We start from the raw sequence: 22,637 nt of genomic DNA on the forward strand, positions 1-22,637 counted from the left end.
TTCCTCTGACACTAACCCAGCAGTTCTAATGTCCATGTTCCTCTTCTCTCCGTGTGAATTGTGATGCTGTAATCTTAACTGTGCTCTCCAACCACTCTGTCTGTTGTTCAATCTTCAGATGCCTTCCTATTTCTACTCCAAGGCAAGATCTCTCTTTCATTCTCTCTCTCCCACCTACTCTTTTTAACCTGTCACCAAATGAGCTGTCAATCACTCACTCAGTGTCCCTCCCACCCCTCACACCCCTTGACTAGATTACAGAGCTGATCTGAGAGTGACCTCTCTGACTCAGCACATGGTCAGTTTCATGCTGTTGGATTTTTAAGATTAGATGACTAAATGTTGACTTCCTTCAAGCCATACACTGGCTAATTCTGCTTTATTCAGCATGAAAATCACCCATCTTTGCTATGCTCACGTTGCACCTAAATGAAAGCTGATGTTAGTGTATATTCGCTACAAGGCAACTGTAATCTGTAATCCTGATATTATGAAATATCTCTCTCTCTCTCTCTCTCTCTCTCTCTATTTCTCTACCCAATGGACAGAGCTACATATCTGTCTGTCTTAAAAGTAGGAGACACTCACACACACTCAGCCACGCGCAGCCCAGCCCCCCACCCCCGCCACCAGCACTGCCACCACTGAGCATGGCAGGGAGCCTCTCTAAAGACTGTAATGACAGCCGGAGAGGCGGCAGAGAGAGAGCAGTCTATTTTGTGGACTGACTCCCAGCAGAGGAGCAGAGGGCTGGATGCTAGTTATTATAGGAAGAGCTGACTCCTCACTCCACCTCACACCACACCGAGGACACACAAACACATGACACAGCATGGCACATTTGAACTCATTTGTGATTGTAAAAATGGCTGCCTCTCTCTGATTCAACCACTGTGTGTGTGTGTGTGTGTGTATGTGTATGTTTGCGTGTGTGTGTGTGTGTGTGTGTGTGTGTGTGTGTGTGTGTGTGTGTGTGTGTGTGTGTGTGTGTGTGTGTGTGTGTGTGTGGTTGTGTCTTGTGTTGTGTTTTGGTGTATCACAGGTGAAATGTGACCAGTATTGGCCCAGTAGAGGTACAGAGACATATGGACTCATCCAAGTCACTTTAGTGGACACCCTGGAGTTAGCCACATACTGTGTCAGAACCTTTGCAATGTTCAAGGTAATGCTAATACCTTTTGCTACACTGCAGTACTATGTCACGCTTCATGTCAAAGCCTTTTGCACGATTAAATGTGGGCAGATTTCCTCTAACAGAACTCGCCTTCAGGGTAAATACTGCACTCAGCTTTCTTAACTGATCCTGAGTCAGTAGTCAGAGCTGATTTAGCCCAAGGCCTGTCTGGAGTTGGTGTGCTGTGGGTAGCTGGAACCAACTCACTGGTGACATCTAGTGGTGGTAGTGCTGGAGGTTACAGTAATAGTGTTACAGTAACAGTAAACTGCAGTGCCAGTACCATAGGGCAGTGGTTCTTAACTGGTGGGTCGGGACCTTTTTTTTTTGTATATGTATATTACTTTTTCTGCTGTAAGTGCATGTTGTGTGTGATGTCTGTATGCTACTGAGACCTTGTTCCAAACAAGTAGGCCTTCAGGCACTTGGTGAATCTTACCATGATCACCGAATCCATTGGCTTAATCGCTAAAGAAATATATGGGTTGTGACTTGAACATGGGAAATTGTCTCAAAGCCAGATCAGTTAAGAACCACTGCCATAGATTAACTATTTTGTATATTAGATTCAATAGAATGATAATATGTCTTATACATTGGGGGAAATGTCCACATTTTTAGTTAGTTAATATAATTTCAATATACTCATAAGCCATTTTAGCCAGATATTGAGAAATCAAGCAATCAACAAAATAATATTTTAATATTTTAATATTTTAATTAATATTACAGTTCATTGAAGGTTATGTGAAATGAAGAGGGCTATGTAGAATAAAGTGGGTTTAAGTCAGGATTTTTTTTCTCCCTTGTAAGTAGCCTTCTGGTTACTGTAAAAAGAGGCTAATGGCTTTCTGGCACTTTTACACTGAACTGTCTCGTAGATGGGATGTCTAATCCCATATAATGTTAAAGTAACGTTCTGACGTTTGTGTATGTGTTAGAATGGCTGCAGTGAGAAGAGGGAGGTGAGGCAGTTCCAGTTCACTGCCTGGCCGGATCATGGCGTCCCCGAGCACCCCACTCCCTTCCTGGCCTTCCTGCGGCGTGTTAAGGCATGTAATCCTCCTGATGCTGGGCCCATGATTGTTCACTGCAGGTAAGCTGCAGGGCTTGTGCACAGATCGTATACTGCACCCTTTTGGATAGTGGCCTACTCTCTGGAAGGCAGTCTGCACAAGATACATGCATAATGGGCTAGTCCAAATAATGCCATATTAATTGAATAGAAGTCAACGTTGTGTGATGATAGATCTGATTCTGCAGTGCATGGACCATTCCACTGTAGGTTGCTTGTGTTGCCTGAGTCATGTAGCAGGGCTGGCACAGTGTTGTGCACATTTGTAGTGTTCAGAGGGGAGTGTGGCGTGCTTGGGGTAAGTTGTGAGTGAGTGAGTGAGTGAGTGAGCGGTGCCTGTGGTTGGAGCTGGGGGTTGGTTGTGTGGATGTGTGTCTGAGAGCTGCTGTGCTGGTGGTGTCCCAGTGCTGGTGTGGGGCTGGGGGTTGGTTGTGTGGATGTGTGTCTGAGAGCTGCTGTGCTGGTGGTGTCCCAGTGCTGGCGTGGGGCGCAGCGGCTGCTTCATCGTGATCGACGCCATGGTGGAGCGCATCAAGCAGGAGAAGACGGTGGACATCTACGGCCACGTGACACTCATGCGCTCGCAGCGCAACTACATGGTGCAGACAGAGGACCAGTACGTCTTCATCCACGACGCCATTCAGGAGGCCATCACCTGCGGGAACACAGAGGTGCCCGCCCGCAACCTGTACGTCTACATCCAGCGGCTGACTCAGAGCGACGGCCCTGACAACGTGCCCGCCATGGAGCTGGAGTTCAAGGTGAGGGCCTGAGGACGAGCTAGTCCCTACTGGGGATGGGAATCACCTGGCAATGCAGCTGGAGTCTCAACTGTTATGGTCAGGATAGAATTGCTTCTTTACTAAATTGAAGAAGGTGACATTTAAACTCTATACTAATGAAGTGACTGACTTAATTGTTTTAGTGAGTATACATGTAATAATAAAAAGACCATCATATGGAAGTAGATCTATCTTTAAACTCATCGTACAAAAATATCATGATATACAAATGAATAAATTTTTCCAACCCCTGATACAACAAAGATGATTGTTAGTTTTAAGGAAAGCACAATCTCACAAGAACAACAGCAGCAAAGACTCAAGTGCCCCTAGTGACTGCCCTGGCTCTAGTCATGACTTACTATCTAACGCCACAAGCTGATTCTCAGGGCAGTGGTTGAAAACTGAAGCTGAGACCTCTCTCTGCCCCAGCCCTGGCCCTGAGCAGCCTCCCAACTTTGGCTTTGTGCAATGTGCGCCGTTGGCTGCCAGGACAGATACAGTGTGTGTTTTTAAAGCGGAGTATGGTTTCTAACTTGTGTATTTGTCCTGCGTAGCGTCTGGCTGGAGCGAAGGCCCACACATCACGCTTCGTCAGCGCCAACTTGCCCTGCAATAAGTTCAAGAACCGGTTGGTGAACATCATGCCCTTTGAGTCGACCCGCGTGTGTCTGCAGCCCATCAGAGGTGTGGAGGGCTCCGACTACATCAACGCCAGCTTCATCGATGGGTACAGGTGAGAGAGAGATGCCACTGTCTGCCTCCTGCTGACCCTGTAGAGAAATGTAACGATTTATTCAGATAATCATATCATTCCCCCTCCAAGAAATATATTTCTACCAGAAAGACTCGGGAGACAAAATATTGTGAATGAGGATTTAATGTATGGGATAACAGAGGCAGTATAGACCCTTTCAACAATAAAAACAAAAACAATGCTTGAACGTTCTATTTGGGCCCCAATCTACTTCCTCTGCATTAAGATAACATATAGAATGCTAAAACGGAAGCCTTGTCAGCATCATAGTTGGCCCCACAAGGCTTCCGTTTTAACATTCCATATGTTATCATGCAGAGGAAGTAGTAGATTGGGAACCAAATAGAATGTTCAAGCATTGTTTTTGTTTTTATTGTTGAAAGGGTCTATAGACCCTTTCAAGAGAGTTCCATTATCAGCATCATAGTTGGCCCCACAAGGCTTCCGTTTTAACATTCCATATGTTATCTTATTCCACTGCTTGGTTGAATTTCTCATTGTCCTACGTAATTTAGAACGACCATTAACCGTATGTTATTTGCACACCTATGAAGTAGCCTAGATCCATTTTTTTGGCCGTATCACACTTGTATATTAATTCGCCGAACTCGTTGTGAAGTTTAAATGAACCGTCACGTTGCATCCGAGCTGTAAAATGCAGATGTTCAGAACATAGTAACATTGTAGCATATGACGGAGGTGGCTTTTAGCTAGATGGATTACAGGTAAAATAGCGACGTTTCAAAGCTAAAGTTCATCAGAATCTTGGGATACACCCGCTTGACAACGGGAGAGATAGAACTAACGACTGGCCTTTGGCCGTAGCAACCATCCATTTAGAACTAGTAACGGCAGTTTATCCTGCAAGTTGAGAAATTAGTTGATATGTGTTGGAAAAAAGTAGTTCTACAAACAAGACAGTTTTAGCGATTAAAACGTTTAAATTGTAACAGGAAATGAACACAACGCAAGTGGCAACAGTGGAATAAGCGGGATAATGGACTCCACGGTGGTCTGTTCACAGAAGTTAATGCACTTAAGAGGTTTAAACAGTCCTCCGCTTTGCGTCTGGGCCGTTTTACAACCTCGACCGTGCATGAACTTCTGTGAACAGACCACTGTGTCGTCCATTATCCCTTACTTAATGCAGAGGAAGTAGATAGGGAACCAAATAGAATGTTCAAGCATTGTTTTTGTTTTTATTGTTGAAAGGGTCCATAGACCCTTTCAACAATAAAAACAAAAACAATGCTTGAACGTTCTATTTGGGCCCCAATCTACTTCCTCTGCATTAAGATAACATATGGAATGTAAAAACGGAAGTCTTGTGGGGCCAACTATGATGCTCATGCTTGAACGTTCTATTTGGGCCCCAATCTACTTCCTCTGCATTAAGATAACATATGGAATGTTAAAACGGAAGTCTTGTGGGGCCAACTATGATGCTGATAATGGAACTCTCTTGAAAGGGTCCATAGGCTATGTAAGACACATGACAGCTGAATATATAAGCAGTCTTTGGCGTAGGCCCCCGTCCATACCCCCCGGCATGGCTTGAGACAGGGACCAACTGGTGGTGGTGGGGTGGTGGTGGAGACGTCGTCAGCTTACTGAAAGTAGCAAGGAGGGGAGTTAGACACAGAAGTTTTTAAAAAGCGCATTCGTTTCCTATTGGTTCATAGTAGGCTGATTGAATGAATGGGAGGCGTAGGCGATGTGACTGTGAATCGACTGTGATTGGCTAGGAAATGAATGAATGGATGACGTGGTGAGTTAACTTGCTAGAAGAACTTCTCCTGAGCTGTGATTGGTTAGCAAGTTAGGAACAGAATATGTGACGAGTCTTCCCTATAGAACCTCGCTAAAGCTACCATTTCTTCCATCAGGATGGTTGCCAAACAACGCAGAGACGCAGCAACTGTAACATTTGTATAGTAATTTGTGGCGCAGTATTATAGAATTATAGTCAACATTCAAGGGCTGCTTTCGACTCTACAATGGTATCAGTTGTGATTCAGCCAATCATAATCAAGGACAGGAACTATCCGTTCTAGAAGTCTCAATAAATGAGGCGATGGGTTCTTGCCTTACTGTTCACTGCTACGTGTTGGTATGGGGTGGATCAGTGGTGACCGTATCCATGATCTGGTGTGTGTGTGCTCCCGTGGCTCCACAGGCAGCAGAGGGCCTACATGGCCACTCAGGGTCCTCTGGCCGAGACCACCGAAGACTACTGGAGGACGCTGTGGGAACACAACTCCACCATCGTGGTCATGCTCACCAAGCTCAGAGAGATGGGCAGGGTGAGGCCCGCAACTTCCCACTTCTCTCGGACACTTTCACATCTCAACCAAATAAACATGGCATCAGTCTTTCAGAAGTTCAGATGTTGTGCTGTCGATATGTGGTGAAGAGAGTTGAATGTACCATGACTCCCCTGTGCTCTCTGTTTCTGACCTGTAGGAGAAGTGCCATCAGTACTGGCCAGCCGAGCGCTCTGCCCGTTACCAGTACTTTGTGGTGGACCCCATGGCTGAGTACAACATGCCTCAGTACATCCTTCGAGAGTTTAAAGTGACTGACGCCAGAGTATGTACACACTAACATCAGACACCTCAGTTTGTCACATTGTATTATTATTATCATCTGCTTATTATCATATAATCTTATGTATTATACCATCTGCTATTATTATCATCTGCTTATAAACAAAAGCAAACTACCATAGAGCTGACTAACGAATGTTGGATGAAAACGCTAGGTGTCTATATTTGTTCTGATCTCTGATCTGTGCCTTAGGATGGACAGTCTCGCACGGTCCGCCAGTTCCAGTTCACAGATTGGCCTGAACAAGGCGTGCCAAAGTCAGGAGAGGGATTCATCGATTTCATTGGTCAAGTTCACAAAACGAAAGAGCAGTTTGGTCAGGATGGACCAATTACAGTGCACTGCAGGTGGGCTGGTGCACTATTAAAGCTGTTGGTAAAGATGTTGCTAGATTGATGTCTAACAGTGTGAACATGCTGTGTGTGTGTGTGTGTGTGTGTGTGTGTGTGTGTGTGTGTTGCAGTGCTGGAGTGGGCAGGACAGGAGTGTTCATCACGCTGAGTATTGTGCTGGAGCGCATGCGCTATGAGGGAGTAGTGGATATCTTCCAGACAGTGAAGATGCTACGCACCCAGAGGCCGGCCATGGTGCAGACAGAGGTGAGTACTACATTGAAATGAATATTGATGGTAATTATATTAGCAAAGCACTCAATTTATAGCTCACATAAATGGAGCTTTATAGCTCACATCATACAAAATTCATGGCAGTTTAAGACTGAATAGAGACTGTCATCTTAATAAAATAACTTTATACATTTCAGTAGGCTAAGGATGAGCCATAACTTCATAATCGTAAACCTTACTTCCTGGCTACATGATAAACATGGTCTCACACTTCCTATAATGCACTGGGAATTTCTGACTGTAGGCCTAATCCCACTGGAAACTAAGCTGAGATTTAATCCAGCTAAAGACAGGCTAGAGCTCTACAGCAGTCGCTATGACCAATACTCATCTAATAACAGTCCAAAGGGGGAAAGCAGAACTGTTTGGAAAAGTATGCTATTTACCCACTGATCTTTGAGGTATTCAACAGAAATGATTTCAGTAACAATTGCTATTGTCACTTACCTGTACAGTGTCCACTGACAGAGTTAGCCTAATGTAGAGTGTCCACTGACAGAGTTAGCCTTATAGAGAATGTCCTCTGACAGTTAGCCTTGTGTAGAGTGTCCATTGACAGTTAGCCTTGTGTAGTGTGTCCACTGACAGTTAGCCATGTGTACAGTAGTGTCCACTGACAGTTAGCCTTGTGTAGAGTGTCCACTGACAGCCTGCTTGTATTTGTGTTCCAGGATCAGTACCAGTTCTGTTACAGGGCGGCTCTGGAGTACCTGGGGAGCTTTGATCACTATGCAACATAATAGCCTCTCCTCCCACCTCACCGCCAGGGCAGCTGTTTGGGTAGTCACTTGTAGCCACGCACACGCCCCCACCCTGGAGCATGGCCCCCAGGTGGCAGGACAATGTGCAAAGCAAACAGCATGAATCTCCCTGCTGCACCCAGAGAACCTGACCAACCAACTCCGACCAAGACAATACTAATCCCTGGCTGCTCACCTCCGTCTTGTTTACAGCAGCAACAACAACAACAACAGTAATAACAGTCACCACTGCCCGCCGTGGCACCACTGTCCGAGAGCTGCCGAGGGAAGAGCTGACCCATGCACACACAGAGCGTTCTGTTCTCACTGGAAGAGGAGGTGCACTTTGACAGTTAGGACATTTAAAAAGACACCCGCATGAGGTGCCAACAGTCGTCTTTTTTCACGTCTGTATTCTGACCAGTCCAACAAATCTCACTTCTGCTTCCGTTTATTTTACTGATATAGTTTTGTTTTGTTTTTCATCGGTGAACGCTTTCTTTTATAACACAGACTTACCACAGAGTAAGTTTAAGTAATACTACTTTCTTATGGGTATGGGTAGATATGGGTAGGTTTATTTTTTAAGAGGGTGAAACCCAATGAATTTGGCTTGCCTGGCCATGTTTGTGAAAGCTCTGTATACTGACAGATCTGCTGTCTCTCTCAGTCTGACTCCTTTGCTTTCCTCACACTCAGAATTAGATCTAACTCCAGCCTAGGGAGGGTTTGTCTCAGCCTAACAGGCATCTGTCAGGGGTGGGCATCATTTTTTTTGCTGGACTGCTGTGGTCTACACTGTTTGCTGGTGTATTTGAATCAGTACTCAGTTGTTGGTTTGTTTGGCATTGTTGGGACCCTTTGCTTTTGATACAGTGTTACTATGTACGAGGGTACCAGTTTTTGAAAAGCATTAAAGAGAAATCATCCGCTTAAGCACAGTGATTCAACCTAATATGATGTAAACTGTATTTTAAAGTGTATGTGGAGACTAGTACAGTCTTGTGCATACCTGGCAGTTTCTATTTAACAATAGGCTTCTTCTTGACCTGCATACATGCAGAATATGATTGACTGGTATGTTTGATGGATTAGTGACTTTAATACAATACAGAGATCAGGCCAACTGATGCCACCACTCTCCTGTTGTGCAATAAAATAGAGGTATTTTATTCTTGAATAATGATTTCTAAGTAGGAGTACGTTGAGCCCACTCTGAACAGGAAAGGGTTAGAGAACCCCCCACCCACACACACACACAGAAAGACTCATCTGATTAATACAGGACGTGTCACTTATCTTTTGTATCATGAGTGAGTTCATTAATGCCAGAGTAGGATTTGCACCAGTAACTCCCCGAGTTACCCGTAAGATATCTCTTGGTGTATCACACATTTCTGCACGTGGTCCACGACACCATTCACCCACTCGAGTAGAGAATAGCGGGGTACTAAGTGCACGCACAGCGCACTCACACACACACACACACACACTCCCCTGCTTGACAGTACTTTGGGTTTCATTTGAAGTTTCTAGTGCCTTATACCACAAACCTATTTTGATAGTTACTTTTTTATTTGCCATGTACATGCTCATTTGTTTAAGATGTGTATATATCTTGTTTTTTCATAGTCTATGTTTAGGTCGTAATATGATTTTGTCAGTGACAGGAGGACCATAAACCCTTGTCATATTATTCTTTATTCATCTACAGTTATCAAGGTGACATTTTCAATTTTTGTCAGAGATAAACAGTTGCCAAGAACTTTTTTAACAGTGTAAAATGGATTTATATCAGAATTATGTTACAAATAAAACATCAATTGATGTTAAGTCATGCAAACAGTTTAAGAAATCAGAACATTATGAGAGAATTTATTTTGCTCAAATCTCAAAAGAGTATTTAATCTCTCATTCCCAACTCCACGCCAGTAAGGTGCTAATGTCTCTCTCCTTCCAGACTTGTGCACTGTTGTTCAGTCTTGGCCTCACATGTACTAATCACTGAAAACATGTTAACATCATCACCCCTTTACTACGGCATGGTTACACATTGGACATGGCCAGAGAGGCCCATTCTATGAAATTTGCACTTTCTAAATAGCTGTACTATGCACTGGCCCACCTAATAGATTACCAACCTAACAATGTTACTTGAACCCCTTGGTGTGGACTGACTAAAATTGCTCACGTTGTGTATATGTAAATGAACACAGGAGGCAAAGCTTATTTAAATAAAATAGATATAAACTTATTGAATTTAATAATCATTTATGGTGTGATGAAATTGCACTCTGGCAAACATGAGATTTGCTTTGTCTACACAGTGCACAAGAAGTCACCTTTTCTTGGAGTGGATTCACAATAAGATATGTCTGTTCCCTGTAACTGATAATTGTACAAATAAAAAAAATAAAAACGTAATAAGAATACTTATTGACACACTGCTCATTGAAGAATCTATACCTCTATGTGTTTGAGTATGAGAAAAGGTCTGTTCTTTTTCAAGTGAAACACGTTTTTTTATTATTATTATTATTATTGTTAACTGGGTCATGTGGGTCCTGATGAAAGTCTGTATGAATGTTCTGTTTCGTTTGTTGACACACATTTTGTTTCGTACAAATAAAGTATGGAAGGAATTGTGCCTTTTTGTGGTATGTCACTATCAAGTAATTCTGGTATGGTATGGAGGTGTGATTACAAGGTAATCACTGGAATTAGTTGCAATCTATTCTATATATATACATTCTATATTGCAATCTATATATCTATTCTATATTGCAATCTATATATATATATATATACACACACACACATATACATATATGAATATATAATATTCTATATTGCTCTGTTACTAATCATAACCTAGATCTTGTGCAAATTAATTGAAAAAAGCTTGCAACCTAGCCTGGCCCCACCCACCTTCTTTCAGGGAGATCTAGTCTGGATCACCATAGTTCACAACCGTTTCCCTCAGACAAGAAAAATGTCAGGCCAATCAGCGACGAGAGGGAAGACGAAACCTAAACTTATTGTGATAAACAGAAGCAACAACACCTGCAAAAAATTCAATTACAAAAATGCAGAAATTCATTTACAGCAAAGGTAGATCCACGTATATTGTTTCCTGACTGTTCATGCTGTTTATTGACAGTTTGTAACATTTAGGCGAAGTAGGAAGTAATGTTAGGAATCTCTGATCAATGTGATTGGTAAGGCTGGACTAATGATTTCAAAGTTAGTGCCCGTCACGATGCAAGTGTCAAACTTTTCCCAATCAAGAGTCACTAGACTCTATTCACTTTGTGAATGAGTCTGGATTTTTCCAGGCTACTTGCAACCATCTGAGACTGGGGAAAGAACTGATCCCCAATCCTTTCCCCTTTAAATCCCCATTTAAGTGTCTTGCAGGGGTCTTTGACTCTCCTAGATGTTAAACCTTGTCATCTTTGGGTGTTGTTTTCCACTTATGGTCACAATACCCTTTGCATTTTGAAGAAATGGACCATTTGCACAAGGCTGTAGCTTGAAAAATCAGGGACCTATCTAAACAAACTTTATTGCATTATGTAAAATTATAATGTATACAGACAACAGCAGTTTGATTCAGACAACCTCAGTTTAATACCAATCCCTAAAGATTATTATTAGGATAGTGTGTATAGGACATACGACATAAAGAACAGAAGAATAGCCAACGGAAAGAAATAAACACTACCAGTGCAAAACTACTGGGCGAGTGTGGTGCTTCTGCCACTAGATGGCAGTGCAAAACTACTGGGCAAGTGTGGTGCTTCTGCCACTAGATGGCAGTGCAAAACTACAAAAAGTAAGAGGGTCCACTTTCTACACATTCATGTTGCACAGACTTTTTCAAGACTCCTGTTTAAGTCCATGACATGAGTTTTTATGTTTACAGTGTCTTCAGTACACCTTGTTATCCCATTAAAACACAGCTCGACATCATATAGGGATGACTGGAGTTTATTACCCCAACAGTGAGCAGAGATTGTCCTGCCTTGTATGGTGATGAACTTCCATCACAAGTCATCCTTTTCAAAAGTAAGAAATGATAAAGAAAAGAAGAACTGAAGTTCTGAGGCCTAAAGCCACATACGCCTTTACACAGCAGACGTGACTGTCTTGTGGCATCTTGTTTGGTCTCATTGCAGTAATGTTTACAGACACCTTTCAGATTAGATGTAGAATTCCATGTGGTTAGATGTGCTCCTGTACATTAGAGGACTAAAAGCACATATCCCTCCTTACTCTTACTTATTCACTCACTCCTACTCTCACTCTGTCTCTATTTCACTTATTCAATCACAAAATTACTACCCCTCTCCTTTTCACATTCTCTCATGCATTTCTGAGATCCTCTATTGTGGAGCTAGGGTAGACTTAATCCATCCATAATCCAACCTGAAGAAGCATCTTAAAGTAGCCTAAAATGTTTGTTTTGTTTTTAATTAGCCTGGGGTAGTTGCCTGCTGTAGTTTTACTGGTCACCTTGCTATTTTATAGTTGTATCAGGTAGAAGAACACACCAGAATAAGCTTCTTTAGTAAGCAGAATTTGATGGCCGCATTCCTACTCCTACTATAAAATGCAATTCAATGTGGAAGTAATCCAAGTATTCAGAATACGTTACTCAGATTGAGTAGCCTAATGTAACGGAATATGTTACAAATTACATTTTTGGGCATGTATTGGATAGCAGAAACCTGGTCTATTACAAGGTTGATCCTGCCATTGCTTATTTCCTTTTAAAACAGCAATATTTTGTACCACACGTTTTAGGCAGTGGCTGTTTGGTTTAACTGATATATTAGTAGGCCTACTGGGGGTTAGTTTAGGCAGTGGCTGTTTGGTTTAACTGTATTAGTAGGCCTACCGGGGGTTAGTTTAGGCCCTACAGGTAAACAACCAGTAGGCCTAATGTGTGCCTTTTTGGCAATACCTCACACCAATGTAGTGGCCTAGGCTATTGTGAACTCGATGTCATGCATTTGACAAATCAAAGTGTTGGTTTTCTTTATTGAAGAATGCATCTAGGCGTGTATGGCTACGTTGTTCATTGTGTTGGAACTGACTTTCCTCAATGCGTCCAACAGGGGGAACAAGGGAACTGTGATATTTTGTATTAACCACCATTTTCACCCTGTGCTTTTGTATTTAGGAGCTGGTTATCTTTTTGTGATGGTACATTTAAAAAGGGGCTAGATTAGATCTAATTCCATGTGTTTTTCGTGAGTTCTTGTTCGGAATAGGAACGGAATACGTCACCTCTTTTTATTCCGATTAAAATTTTGATATCGGCAGTTTTATTCCGACCGATGTGTGTAATTTCTATTCCGATTGAGCAGTTATTCCGATTCTGAGTTCATCTTATTGTATTATGTAGAAAAGAGCTAAAAAGATCTATGAAGGCAGAGAAACGTTGGTGAAAGTCATTCTGAGCGACGTCTGCTCCTACCGCCTGTGTCCAGAGCACACGTTGCTGAACCTCTGAAAGAATAGATCTTTTACGTTTTTAATGGGTCCACTTCTGTAACGTAGATCGGCATAGCGAATCCTGTTATCCCCTCTATTCATCACACACACGACGCACCCAAAGAGATTCAAACGACCAAGACTTGTCTGTCTGAGGTAGGCCTGCTGTGGGTTTCATGTGCATCATCAGGCTTACTACCTACTGCCTGCTGAATGAGCCCATCGCGCGCGCGCGCGTGAAGTAGGGCCGCGAGGCAGAAGGGGGAGGGAGGCAGGAGAGACAGCGACTTGGGTTTGCGCTCAAAGCAGATTAAGCAGCTAAGTGTAGCTGTTGAATTGACAGCATCTCCGGTGCGCGCCACCACCCCTCTGCTCGGGATTTATCCGGCTGGCAACATTTTACTGGGATTTTATCGCAATGGAATATTAACCTTACAGTCGTCCTTCTATGCTGAGGGTAAGTGTCAATAGTTTACCGCGAAATATAGCATTTTAATATTGTTACATTCTTTAATGGCAAAATGGCTCTAGATTAACAAGGAATTAGGCGTCACTTTCTATTAAGTCATTTGCTATAATGCTATGCACTCGCCTTCAACAGACTAGACAACTATATGTATTCAAGTATGAGCTGTGGTTGAAAATCAAGTGGAAGCTCTCTGAAGACAATACTGGTCACCAAGTTAAGACACCTCGCCCTTGTGTGTCAACATGTCAACAAACTACATGGACATCGGGCATGTCTGTGTGCGTCAAGATGCATTTATGTTTGTCTAGTCTTCTTAGTGTAACTGCAAAATTGCAATGATTATCTCGACTCCCTCTCTGCAGAAAAAAACTAGCAACAAACAGCATTTAATTTGTGAAAGGCGTGGGCACCCAAACATATAGCCACTCACACTAATATCTTGAGCCATTTGAAGAAGCTGTAGGACTTGTCTGCATTTAGCTGATGTGGAACCTCAGAGAGGGGATGCTAGTTTGTGTATAAAAAAAAATGTCCGGCAATAGACACACACACCCAGACACACTTCAGTATAAAATTAGTTGTAACATCTACTCAAAATCAGACTGTCTTTTTATTTGGAGGTGGGGCACTGAGCTATGGTCAACATGGGTCTCCGTTCACCATTGCTGAATTGCAGAGTCATGGACAATGACAACACATCAGACAATTATTCACAGACGGTTCACACACACACACACACACACACACACACACACACACACACACACACACACAGAGGGGGGAGTGAGAAAGAGAGACAGCATGCTTTTGACAGGTCTCAGAATGGTCAGAACACCAATGAATGAATCTGCTGACTGATGGAAAGTGAGAGTACATACACAAACTGTTTGAGTGTAGGTTACACATGGAGGGACAATTGATTGTGTGTATGTGTGAGTACATTTCACCAAATGCATTCATGTATTCTAATTAAGACATGTTTTGAGAAATAAATTGACTCAGTGAGCAAACTGTAATTGGAGAGAGACAAAAGCCTGATAGAATGGGAGAGGGAGAGACCTCTGAAGTACTCCTCATCATCAAACCTTTATGCAGCTATTTTTAGCTGCCGCTGCATATTTGAGCTTGTGTAGTTGTCAACTAACCCAAATAATTCCCTTGCAGTGTAGAACATCTGTAACAATATCTAACACTGTTAGCCATCACAGTAAGTGTTCACTTTACCACACACATACAGGAAATCATGCACATACAAGTATGCAAAGGCTTTAGGATCTGACCTCTTGGAAACCCTGACTAGGTGGACTAGATGGCAGCAGGTATAGCCATGGACTGATTATGAACCACTGGGCCCCTGGGCACAGACATGAAAAGGGCCCCCCTGAACACCTTAGAAAGTTAGTAACTCAGTAATAGTAGAGGGGTCTGGGGGCATGCCCTCTCAGGAAGAACATTTTGAAAAATAACCCCTTAAATGGAAATGGATTTAATGCATCTTGCTGTGAAAAAAGATGCCAATAACAAAGCATGATTATCACACATAGTGTGGCCCGTGTTATTTGACTGAGGGGCCCCATTCAGATATCAGGAGTGAATAACATAACCCATGTTATTTGACTGAGGGGCTCTATTCAGATATCAGGGGTGGAGAACATAGTGACTTCAGGCAGAGGCTTGAGCTTCAGGGCCCCTAGGCCTGGGCCCAATTGGCCCATTCAGTAATCCCTCCCAGGGTATAGCCTCAGTTGTAAGTTTATGGAGTTTATTAAAGTGCATTTGCTTCAAGTCTTGTAACATTTTCGCCTATATCAGTCAGTATCTCAGAGGAACTACCTATACAAAAAGCTTATTCTTAGAGGTCTAAACTATTATTTTTTTGGGCTGCAACAATTAATTGAATAGTTGACAACTATTAAATGAGTCTGTTTTGGTTATTGATTAATTGGTTAAAGGTCCTTTTTTAAGGAAAATACCTAAACATTCTCTGATTGCAGCTTCTTCAACTTTTTAGCTTTACATAACTCCCCTATTACAGTAAGTAAACTACATATATTAGGTGTGTGGACAAAACAAGACACTTGAGTACATAATCTTGGGCTTTGGGAAATACAGTTTGACATCTTTATAAGCAAAATACCTCAAAATTCTCTGATTGCAGCTTCTTAAATTTTACGTTTTCAGCTTTAACTTCTTTATTACATCAAATTAAATAACTTTTGGGATGCGGACAAAACAAGACACTTGAGAACATAATATTGGGAAACACTGACATCTACTTCACAATTTTCGAAAATGTTATCGATCAAACAACTAACCAAGAAAATAATCGACAGAAAAAAACGTCAGTTGCAGCCCTATTGTGGCTAACCTATAAAACTATGTTGCACAACCAGACATTATTATTTTAGAGAGGGAGAATGAGTGTATTTGCCTTTGTGTTAAGTGGATTAATCTAGTCTTAATGGACCATAACAAGGTGAAGTCCTCGTCACCGGGACTATGCTAAATAGCTGCTAGACAGTGGATAATTCCTGATAAGCTACAATTTTATTTGTGGCTGAGCAATTGAGTGACACATAGAGTGTGTGTGCGTGTGTGTGTGTGTGTGTGTAAAAGAGATAGAGGGAGAGAGACAAAGTGGATTGGATTAGATACCAACTTTATAGCACCACAACACAAGAAAAAATGGTGGTAGAGTATAGACTATACACATATAGAGAATGAAACTAACAGACTGCACACATAGTTAATTCGCTTATATTAAACTTGTTAAAGTCATGGTAGAACAGGTAGATTCTTCTTCTATAATAACCATGCAAAACATACTCATACAGACATACACACAAATGACAAATGATGTCTCCTTATCATGCCCCTTAAAATTAGGGTGTTGTTCAAGGAAGCTTTTCTGTACATGCTGTGCCTTACATTGTTAATTAAGATGTGATGGACAGATGTAAGTTCATTCTGTGGGAGAATCAGAGATTTCTTTGGAAACACTTTCCTGAAAGCAGGAGTGAACTGTGTCATACTGAATTGTGAAATTAGACTATTAAAATGGACTAGCCTAAATAATTCTTTGTTCTCAGTTTTTTGGGGGCTGGTCCTAAAAAGGGGTATTGTATTGATAATGCAATGATTCCTTACTTAGCATAACCCCTCCCCATTAAGAGTTGAGTGAGCAGGCGGATATAAAAAAATAAAAAATATATATATACAGTATAAACGGAAATTTTCCTCTGAAATTTTTCGAATTTTAAAATAACTCCGTCCACATGAATGCACAAAAGCAGCTGGGAAAAGTTGCCAATAGAACACGTCAATCAAACCAATGACTGTATAATCGATGCACTGTCAATGTGTCTATGTCGATGTGGCTATATGCTAGGCTATAATCATTGAGTCATTCAGTCATTGCAAGCACCTCATGCTTAATCACCCCTAAGCACACTATGTGGATACTGTTTTAGACTTGATTTAGATTTAGTGTTATTTAGTATAATTTGTATTTTAGTATATTCTTTATCTTCTACTGTCCTGTGTTTTTTATATTATATACTTTTATTACTTTTTCTGCTGTTAGTGCATGTTGTGTGTGATGTCTGTATGCTACTGAGACCTTGAATTTCCCCTTGGGGATCAATAAAGTATCTAAATCTCCAAATACTCTCCGCATATACATGTAGGCGCCGACATGAGTGTGCCCACCCTTTCTGTCACTTGGTCCAGGGCTTTGAACCAGAATTTAATCCCAATTGGTTTGTTCCGAACGGAAACAGTATTTTAACGTTTCCGGTTTTCGGTTCAACACTAAAATTGATGTTCCTGAACTGGTTAGAACGAAAAAATAAGTTCTCGAAATGGTTAATAATGTTCCATTTCAGCTGCGGCACATACAAATAAGTAGGCTGATCATTAGGAGTTTGTTATTATTATTTGTTATTATTATATTGTTAGTCTACATAATTTTCCTTAAGTCTCTATCCTGTCATCAAACATTAAAAAAGCACTATCATGTAAGCGGCATAACTGTAATTCTGACATGCCTACATTTTTTTCAGTATTATACATTAATTAAGACAAGGAAAATGTCTGCCTTGTCGTTTATTGGCAAACAACTGAACACATATCCATTATACTTCTAACATAGCTCAAATGACAAATAGGGCAGGCTACATAGCTGTCATTGAGAACTTCAATTGACCATACCTGGTCAGGGCCCAATCAGTGCATTTGTTTCTCTTGTCATCCAACAGTACAAAACCACAAAGCATTACAGAAGCATCACTGTATTCTTACATCCATCCAAAAGCCTATGCAACTCACATAGCTAAATCTATGAAAATAACTGAAATATGGTAGGCTAGGTGGGCTAAATATGGTAGGCTACAAACCTGGTCAGGGCCCAATCAGTGCATTTTTGTCTCTCTTATGTCATCAGACAATACAAAACCACAATGGTGTGTACATAGCTGCCATTGTGAATATAGAGTTTTAAACAAACGTCAATAACGTTGTCAGGGCCCAGAGGGAAATGAAAAAAGATTCTGCCTGTACAGCTGGCCGGCAAACTTCTCTATTAGGCCTACATTTCTCCCGATGAGTGAACAGCTGGAAGTGAACCTCACCAAGTCATATTGCATAGAAATCTTGTCAAAGAACGGAAAAATAACGGTATTAACCAGTTACCATTAGTTTAGATAAACGATTCTGTTCCGGAACATTAAAAAATGTAAAGTTTCTGGTTTCGTTTCAGCTCATAGCAAAACATCAAAAGTGTCTGGTTTTCGTTTTCGTTCCGTAACCGGTTCAAAGCCTTGCTTGGTCACACACACCAGCGCCAACATTTTTAACTGACGATTTGATAAACAATGGATTATATTGTTACAAAAATAGATCTGAATCGTAATCGACATGGAGTTCAACGTTGGTGTGCAGGATTGTATTAAAAAAAATGCCATCTAAAGTACTTAAACGTTGAAAGCGGAGTGCGCCACACTCACGTCTGTGATTATGAATATGCGAGCAATCAGGAATTTTATGATGTTTGCCGAATTTATGTACCAGCCTCTCGATTCTCTTTGCTTTATCACCCTCCCATCTTGCCCTTATTCTATGGCTGTTCTTAAAGGTGCTCTAAGCGATGCTGAGTAATGACACTTCTGTTGACTTTCAAACAAAACAGAGAGCTAGCTCGCTACTTCCTCCCCCTCCCTCCCGTCCTGTTCCCGTGCAATTGAAACTCTCCTAAACATCTCGTCTGTGATTTGCTGGAACAGTTTGTTATGTTTTTATGGGCTAGGTTTGCCCAGGTTGTTTTTGTTGCCTGTTGCCTTTTGTTGCTAGCCTGACGAGCCAGACCCACATTAAAATGTAGGGTCTGGGCACTCACCGTTCGCAGTGCTCAGTCCGAGGGGCGGGATAATCAGTTGTCTTTCAAATTCCCTCTGCACGCAATAGGACAGTGGCAGCGCTATGAGTCCCATGCGTTTCCCACCAGCGGAGCTAGTTGGCTAGTTCAAACGTTTGCCAACTTAATAAAAGCTTAACTCGTGTCACACTGTTCGCCAGCAGCAACATCCATCTTATTTGTTTTCAAGTCGCAGGGAATTCAAGCCAAACCGTTGCATCTCTGCCATCAATCATTATGTTAAGCCCACCTAACGACTCTATACACGATTTCATTGGCCTGATTAAGTTTCGATTTCTGGAGCTCACAAGCCAACGGAGAGTTGCTAGACTAGCCCTGGCAGCAAATGTAATTTGTTGCCGCTAGGGGCGTGGTTAGATTTCTAGGCTATTTTGTTGCCTTTTGTTGCTGTTTTTGGAGCCTGGGCTGTCCACAGAGATCGCGTTTTTTTTTTAGTGTAGGCCTATTCAGGACAGCTAGCGGTTGGTTAGGTGATGTTTGCAGTAAGTGACATAAAATGTTTTAGCTTAAAAAACGCGTGGCATCTCTTAGAGCAACTTTAATGGCAGTGGGTCAAGGACTTTAGCAACGTAAGCTAGTTTTTTAAAAATGGAATCCTACATGAGAAGTGACTAATAGCCCAAACAACACTCCTATTTTGTGAAACCACTTGGGTCTGTTTCCGTTAGACTACCGCTGCTGTCTTTAACATTTTTCCCACAGCCTATGACGGCACCTGCTAAAGTCTAAAATGAAAAATATTTTTGTGAAACAAGTGACAGTTTTTCTCCATAAAAGTGAATGAGAATAATCTATGCTAAGCTAAGGTTAGCAACTGTTCAGTGTCATTGGATAATTGCTATTATTGGTTCAGAATGATACAATCTAAAGCAAGTTTTACCATGTTTTTCTCAATGGAAAAACTGCCATGATTGTGATCTCTTCATATAAGAAAATCTCTATTATCTCTAAGAATACTCCGGAGTAAAAACAACCTAGGCTCTATTTATGGTAGATACCAAGTTCAAACTTTTATTTGAGAGCAAAATTATGTTAATTGGCGGAGTTTTGAGCAAGACCGTTGTTAGCTTTAGCAATGAAATGGTCTACAATGGAAGTCTGTGGGTCAAGCTATCACGTCAGAAAACAAACACAATTTTATACCATTGACAACGCTCAAAATATAATTACACTTCTGTGGTAGTGTGGTGAATGTCCCTACAGACAAACCGAAGTATTGTAAACTTTGAAAGTGTACAGAGAGGTTATAACAAGACCTGTTTCTGGAGGAAGGGAATCTTCTGACTTTGTGTAGCGTAGCGTCAAATCAGTGGGTGCGTTCGATCTTGCAGCGCTGCGCAGATCTGGCTGAATCTTACAATACAAACATGCCTCATGTTCAGTCAGATCATTGACGTTCCATTGACGTAGCGAGTCGCTAACTAGACAATTACACCCCTCTCCTGTACCATTCATATTACCTATCATATTACCTATCATGTTTATTCGCATACATGTGTAGCCGTGCATTACATTGTGTTCTTCAACATGCTGAAACATGGATGTTGCTATGTTGCTATCTCTCTCTTTCTCTCTCTCTCTCTCTGTGTATGTATGTGTGTGTGTGTGTGTGTGTGTTGCATTATCTGCATGTATTATTGATGGGGCTGCACTTCGTGGGTCAACCCAACTCTCAACTGCATTAGCTGGCAATTCCCCCTCTGACAGGACACAAGGAGATGGAGAGAATGGGGAGGTGGGGCAGTGGCTGGACTGACAGATATATACACAGATAGACAGACAGACAGACAGATAGATAGATAGATAGATAGATAGGAGGACAGATGACAGGACAATGATGAACAGAGCATCAAAAACAAGAAGAGAGGAGGACAGAAATGACAGGGAGGTATGTATCCTGTCCCATGCACAGAAAGAGGCCCAGAGCTGTTGAGTCACGTGAGCAAGCATGCACGCGTCAGTAACACACAGTCTGGTGTTTGAAAAGCAGCCCTTCCTCTTTGTGGAGCTCACAAGAGGGAATGAGACTGAAATCAGATGAATTTTTCAACATTTGTCTCTTCCATTCTAAACTATATTTACACAAAATTAACATGGGGGCAGATCTGCACCAACCATATTTGAACTACAAACACTCACAGTGAGATAATGGTGCTCATTTCCTCAGTGTATTTTCTCAGCAAACCACATCATTTCATTTCTTCATTTAGTGGCAGAGAGAGAACATAAAAGAAAAAGAGGAGCTTTTTTCTCATTGTAACAAGAGTGATGAAGTGCCGAAGGAAGAGGTGGAGATGTGCAGAGGAGGAGCAGGAGTGAGAATAAGGGTCCATGAGTGAGAGCCAGAGCGAGAGGGGAGTGATAAGGAGAGCATCCCAGCATCTCGCTGCTCCTCTAAGCCATGCTGCCTCTGTTTCCGCTCAGGTCTCATTAATAATTCAGAGACGCCGAGCTGAAAATGGGCAGAGAGGAGACTCTAGTGAGCTGGCACACACACTCTAACATATACACAAGCTTGCTCTCTCTCTCTCTCTCTCTCTCTCTCTCTCTCTCTCTCTCTCACACACACTCTAACATACACAAGCTTGCTCTCTCTCTCTCTCTCACACACACACTCTAACATATACACAAGCTTGCTCTCTCTCTCTCTCTCTCTCTCTCTCTCTCTCTCTCTCTCTCACACACACACTCTAACATATACACAAGCTTGCTCTCTCTCTCTCTCAATTCAATTCAATTCAAGAAAGCTTTATTGGCATGAACGTTTCAATAACATTATTGCCAAAGCTCAATTACATGTACACAAAAATATAAATAAAATAATGTTTAACAGAACTGTAAATTAAGTAAGACATAAAAGTTAAGAGACAATTCTAATAATAATAACAATCCTACTATTGTGTATGGCTGTGGCCTCACTGGCTGTCCCTCAGGTTGTGGCAGGCCGCTACAAATTTTGTAGCCACAATGGCCACATCATCGTTTTCTCCGAGGATGTAAGGCAATTTACCCTCATTTGTCAAAGTTCGAAACTCAGGGAGGATTGAATTTAGTTTACTGAATGACAATGTTCGAATTTCATCATATTTCGGACATTCTGTCAAGATGTGCAGTTCTGTCTCCACAGCCCCCAAGCTGCAGTGTGAGCATAGCCTCTCCTCTCTGGGCAGCCAGGTCTGCCTGTGTCTGCCTTTTTCTATGGAGAGACTGTGCTCACTGAGTCTGTACATAGTCATGGTTTTCCTAAGTTTTGGGTCTATTAATGTACTCAGGTAAGTAGCTGTTGTGTATTCCCGTTTTAGGGCCAAATAACATTGTAATTTAGGTTGTGTTTTAGTGACTTCTTTCCAATAGGTGATGTAATTTTCCTTTTCATTGTTTGTAATTTGGTTGGGTCTAATTGTTCTTGCTACTGTAACATTGTCCTGGGCCTCAGTGACGTGAGATGGTGTGAGGTCACTGAGTCTCAGGACAAGT

At 41.8% G+C, this 22,637-nt stretch overlaps 2 protein-coding genes across 2 annotated transcripts in view; both read left to right on the top strand.

Annotated features, from left to right (window-relative positions):
* The window catches only part of LOC125292195 (receptor-type tyrosine-protein phosphatase delta-like), a 98,185-nt gene extending 87,782 nt beyond the window's left edge, over positions 1-10,403 (top strand). The window contains 9 exon segments of the mRNA XM_048239399.1: positions 1,043-1,162; positions 2,116-2,270; positions 2,725-3,010; positions 3,589-3,767; positions 5,965-6,091; positions 6,252-6,377; positions 6,588-6,742; positions 6,859-6,994; positions 7,693-10,403. Coding sequence (XP_048095356.1) covers positions 1,043-1,162; positions 2,116-2,270; positions 2,725-3,010; positions 3,589-3,767; positions 5,965-6,091; positions 6,252-6,377; positions 6,588-6,742; positions 6,859-6,994; positions 7,693-7,761 — 1,353 coding nt within the window. The 3' untranslated portion in view covers positions 7,762-10,403.
* A 3,136-nt stretch (positions 10,404-13,539) lies between these two features.
* The window catches only part of LOC125306011 (FERM and PDZ domain-containing protein 1), a 30,367-nt gene continuing 21,269 nt past the window's right edge, over positions 13,540-22,637 (top strand). The window contains exon 1 of the mRNA XM_048261146.1: positions 13,540-13,717. The gene's annotated coding sequence lies outside the window, so the exon portion shown is untranslated. The remainder of the gene's footprint in view (positions 13,718-22,637) is intronic.

Source organism: Alosa alosa, chromosome 1, assembly GCF_017589495.1.
Source record: "Alosa alosa isolate M-15738 ecotype Scorff River chromosome 1, AALO_Geno_1.1, whole genome shotgun sequence".
Lineage (NCBI taxonomy): Eukaryota > Metazoa > Chordata > Actinopteri > Clupeiformes > Clupeidae > Alosa > Alosa alosa.